The sequence below is a fragment of the Etheostoma spectabile genome, chromosome 23 (genome assembly GCF_008692095.1).
Source record: "Etheostoma spectabile isolate EspeVRDwgs_2016 chromosome 23, UIUC_Espe_1.0, whole genome shotgun sequence".
Taxonomy (NCBI): domain Eukaryota; kingdom Metazoa; phylum Chordata; class Actinopteri; order Perciformes; family Percidae; genus Etheostoma; species Etheostoma spectabile.
This window is the reverse complement of record NC_045755.1, coordinates 3,909,703-3,914,498: the sequence shown is the minus strand read 5'-3', so window position 1 is coordinate 3,914,498 and position 4,796 is coordinate 3,909,703. Positions and strand designations below refer to the sequence as shown.

Genomic DNA, 4,796 nt, shown 5'->3' with positions numbered 1-4,796 from the left:
CTTATTTGCCGTTTTTAAGCTAAGCTAACGTTAGCTGAAATAGGTCCAGAATCAACTCTTAATAGAACCTTTAAAGTGAATGCCATGCCTTACTTATCCTAACTTCCTCCTGCAGGACAGTGTTTGCCAACAGATGGAGTCAGGGAGGAACTTTACTGTGAGTCTAAACCTTAATTGTTCCTCTGATTCTCACCTTAGTCACATTCAATAGAGATTAAAATATCAGTTGATGATAATGCATTCAAACTGGATATCTGTGTGTGTGTGTGTGTGTGTGTGTGTGTGTGTGTGTGTGTGTGTGTGTGTGTGTGTGTGTGTGTGTGTGTGTGTGTGTGTGTGTGTGTGTGTTACTGTCAGAGACCAGAGATCTCCTCCATCACTCCCAGTGTTGTTTCTTACTACGGCAGAAACCATGCGTTGTTGTCGGGTTATAACCTCAGTGATGTGACCAGAGTGAAGATCCAAGCGGACATGGACTGCACTCCGCAAGAGTGAGTCCGTTTATGAGCGACTGAGATAATGCTCGCACTATGATAGCAATTATCAAAGAGAAAAGTCACCAAAATTACAAGTTGATATATTCATCAAGGTACGAAGGAAGTACATTTTCTGCGGCTGTCAACCAACTATCAACAATAAATAATGTTTTTAGGAACCAACCTGTCTCCTGCATGAACTGTCCATAGCGGAATTGGGTAGGCCTGTGCTACTCTATTTAAACGTGGGCCATAATGGTAGTATTTGGATAGTGAATATGTGGTGTAACGCGTTTTAGAAAATCAAGCAAATACTTCATGTAGACAGCTCTTTCAGAAACTGAATTTTTTTTTAGAGTGAATTTTTATTCTTAAAGGGAAAACCCTTTGCTTGTCTGCACCACTGCTCAGACAGACATTTTGGTTTCTTAGCATCAACTTACAAGTGAAGCGGAGTGTGCTTTTGCTTTAGGGATTGATTATATTATATTAGATTCAATTTTATTGTCATTACGCATGTACAGGTACAAGGCAACGAAAAGCAGTTTGGGTCTAACCAGAAGTGCAATAGCAGTAAGTGCAGGATATATAATTAGTTGAGGAATTAAAGCTGATTCCGGATATTTTTAATAATGTTTGAATGATTTGACTTAATCGGCTTGCTTTCGAGTTGGTGAGAATTTTAAAGCACAAATGTTCTGTTCTTTGCTATGTAAAAGGAATTCTAAATTTTCTTTTTTTAGTGTTAGATGTTTTTTAATGGGACTTATCACTATGTTAAACATATAAAACGTATTTTATTTACGTAAGTTTAAAATGATGTTCAATTATGTTGTGGCAGATTTTCAGTTAATTTCAATTATTGTAACAATGTTTTTAACTATTTTTTTATTACAAATTTAGTGGGTCGGGATCTCAGTGAGACTAACATGTTTCTCTCTCTCTCTCTCTCTCTCTCTCACTCTCTCTGTGTGCTCTGATTAGATCTCCTGTGTGGAACAACACTGGTGTGAAACTGACATTCCACATTCCCAGTGCCAATAGTAAAGGTGTGGTCAAAGTATGTGTTCTCCTACCAGATGGTAGTTGCCATGGCAATGCTGCAATCACCTACCGGTCATCCCCATCCTGCACCCACATTGTACCAAGCAGCACCTGGATCAGGTATTCCTGGATTTGTTGGCATTTTTTATTAGGCTTTGATGAAAATCTTCTTGAGGATGGGATGTAACTGGGTGAACTTCTTTCCAAGACTACACTGATGACTGTGAGAATGTGTTATCTCTTTTATTTAAGACAGGAAATGTTTCACCAAACCATATACAATAAATCCTAACATTTCTAATCCTAACAGTGTGAGTTTCTCCAAATCAAAAAGATGTGACTGAACCTCACACACTGTTAAGTTTTGCATTAATTTAGCCTTTTGGAAATGTTTTTACAGCTACTTTGTGTAAGAAGCTCTCCCATCTAGCAGTGAAATTGTATATAAACAACTGAATATTACTTTCTATCCGGTCCCATGGAGCAGTCCCGCCCCAAGAGACCTTGGGTTCCGGAAGTAAATTTCTCATTAATTTCTCCCATTGACGTTTGGAAAAATCCGTATATAAAATGTTTTAGACCATGCCTTAGGCTAACCAGCTACCACCTGACTCATAAAAATACTGTACAACATGTCATTTTGAGTGAAACAACAGAAAATCCCCAAAAAGTCAAAAGTACAAGACTGTGTACATATTTTCATTATCAAACAACTACTCATCCCATAAACCACTGTGCACCACTGAATAAAGGAAGCTAATGTTTGTTTAGCTAACAGCTAATTCGGCTAACCGCTAGCTGACACAGCATGTAATAACATTAAAAGACCCTCAAAATAAAACCTGAAAATAATAGTCTGCTTTTCCCAGTGTTTAGTTTGAGTTAACATTATTTTACACTAATCAAGCTGTCTGCTAGCCATTAGCCAAATTAGCTGTTAGCTAAACTAACGTTAGCTTCCCGGTGGGGGCATTAGTAGAAGTGCGGGAACAGATGGTGATTAGTACAGTGTTGTAAAACACGAATAACATCTTGCGCAAGCGCACAGATCAGGTACCGACAGCTCCTCCTCCTCACCAGCTTGAGTTCTACCAATCAGAGGCATCACTGTGGGATGGTTCAGGAAGCACTTTTCTGGTAATAGCTGAATGTTACTGCACAGCCTCCAACTGAGCTTGAACACGTAGATGTGACGTAGGCAACCTGTCTGAGAGTTGTAAGTCTTCTGGTAGCTGTACCAAGAGAAATCTCAATCATTTCCAATCTTACAGAGACGGAGAGCGTAGGTATATGTAAGGAGATCACATAGACACAGACTAAGTATTGCTAACTAAAATGGTAGTTAACATTAGCAATTAAACCTAAACAACTAATGTAAGTTGAAACTGCCTGCGAGCTTATCCTGTACTGTTTGGTAGTTCCTCTACTAATGCGACAGTAAGTCGTGTAGTTATGAAACAATTGTTTGCCTATTTTTACAAATACATCTGCTACGGAGCCATAACATGAGGTACAAGATAAGGGAGTCTTTTGTGTATTGTTGTTTCTTTAGAAATAAACAATGGACAAAACGTCTTTAAACGCTTCAGATGTAAAGTTATTTACTGTCAAAGTGACGTCAAAATGAATGGCAGTCAAAGGAATGCTAATGGGGTGATGGCTTGTTAGCATCAAAATTGCGCCATAGGAGCTACGCGTTGCGGAGAGAAGCTTTCCCCCTTGCAGAATACGTACGAGTATTCTGAATGGGAGATTCTGTGCATATGGAAACACTTTAATTAGTTGGTGGAAGTAATTATGCATGAATGAGCACATGTTTGTGAAAGAACAAAGCTTTTTTTGCTAAGAATTAACTCAAAATGTTACACAATGGACCCTTAACACCTACTATTTATTTCAAAAACCTTTTTCTCACATTATCCTAAATATAAAAAGTTTACTGAGTGCTGAGTGGAGGAGTGTAAAAACATTAAAACTATTAGCATAAGAGTGCTGAGTTTTACTACTCATGTGCCGAGGTGTTACCAAACTAACACAGGTTAAGGAGTTACCATACGCACACAAATTAATTCATCCTGAACAGACATAACACACTCTTCATTGTTCTGATGGTTGTGATGCAAATTCTTGAAGGAACTAGGGTGCTATGGTAGTCAGCAGTCTGTATTAGTTTGGAATGCCTATTGGTTTGTCTTTCACCAATCGAACAATTTGGTCCAAGGAAAACTATCTCAACATTTGAGTGATGATGTTAATGTTCCAACACATTCCAACCTTTCCTCTGTTAGCAACACATCTTTTTAATGTTGATCTTTTATGTTGACAACAGGTTTTTGTCCAATCATATTGTAAAGTGTATTGAACTGTGAAGTATCCAAGGACCACAATGAGAGCTTTAAACTTAAATTCTCATATGTAGGTAACCCTCATATAAAGGTGGTAGTCACACATGTGTTTTTACTGTCATATCAGGCTGTCATGGTAAAAAAAAAAAAAACTTTCTTTGGTATTGAATCTGTATTAAATGCTTGTTATTTTCTGATTGGCTGCTGCTCTGTGTCCTGAAGTGGGAAGAGGAAGATCACACTCATTGGATCCCACCTGGAGTTTGTGGAAGGTGTCATGCACAGCCACGCCCCACAGGAAGTCAGACCTCCCAAAAACAGGAACAATCAGGTTGGTCATATATAGACAATGTGTATATTTGTCTTATATTAATGATGTATTGTCAAATCATATCATGCTGCATTACAGTACATTATGCAAGCATGCCAAATTATAGTATATTATGTTATATCACATGTATTCTAGCATTATGTCATGTAACCATAGACTGTATATTTATTAATATTAACGGTCTATGCATGTAACACTACATTAAGTTGAATACGTTACATTGTAGTCACAAGCTGCAATACACATGCAAAACTTTGCAGAGTGAAGCAAGTCATATAAAATGCTCTCTTGTTACCTGTCACATCATGCTCTATGTCCTTTTTGTTAGGCAGTATGTTATGTTACATCATTGACATTCTATTTATGTCTTATGTTGTATTAGCATATATTGTTGTTGTTGTTTTACATCAACCAGTGTTATATTGTATTATGCTGTATAATTGGCATGCCACATTACATGCTTAGTTTACCATTAAACCATCTTTACCATGTCATGTTATGCCATATACAGACATATATTACACAGTTCTTTTTTAATTTATTGCAGAGTCTCACCTACGACACACCTGCAGCTGAAAAGGGGATTTCTACTAGCACAGT

The 4,796-nt window shown here is 37.6% G+C and overlaps 1 protein-coding gene across 1 annotated transcript in view; it reads left to right on the top strand.

The window, feature by feature from the left end:
* Window positions 1–4,796, top strand: part of LOC116673460 (plexin-C1-like) — a 6,776-nt gene that overhangs the window by 1,395 nt on the left and 585 nt on the right. The window contains exons 3-7 of the mRNA XM_032505814.1: window positions 116–157; window positions 358–491; window positions 1,461–1,640; window positions 4,088–4,196; window positions 4,744–4,794. Of these exons, the coding sequence (XP_032361705.1) occupies window positions 134–157; window positions 358–491; window positions 1,461–1,640; window positions 4,088–4,196; window positions 4,744–4,794 (498 nt within the window). The 5' untranslated portion in view covers window positions 116–133. The remainder of the gene's footprint in view (window positions 1–115; window positions 158–357; window positions 492–1,460; window positions 1,641–4,087; window positions 4,197–4,743; window positions 4,795–4,796) is intronic.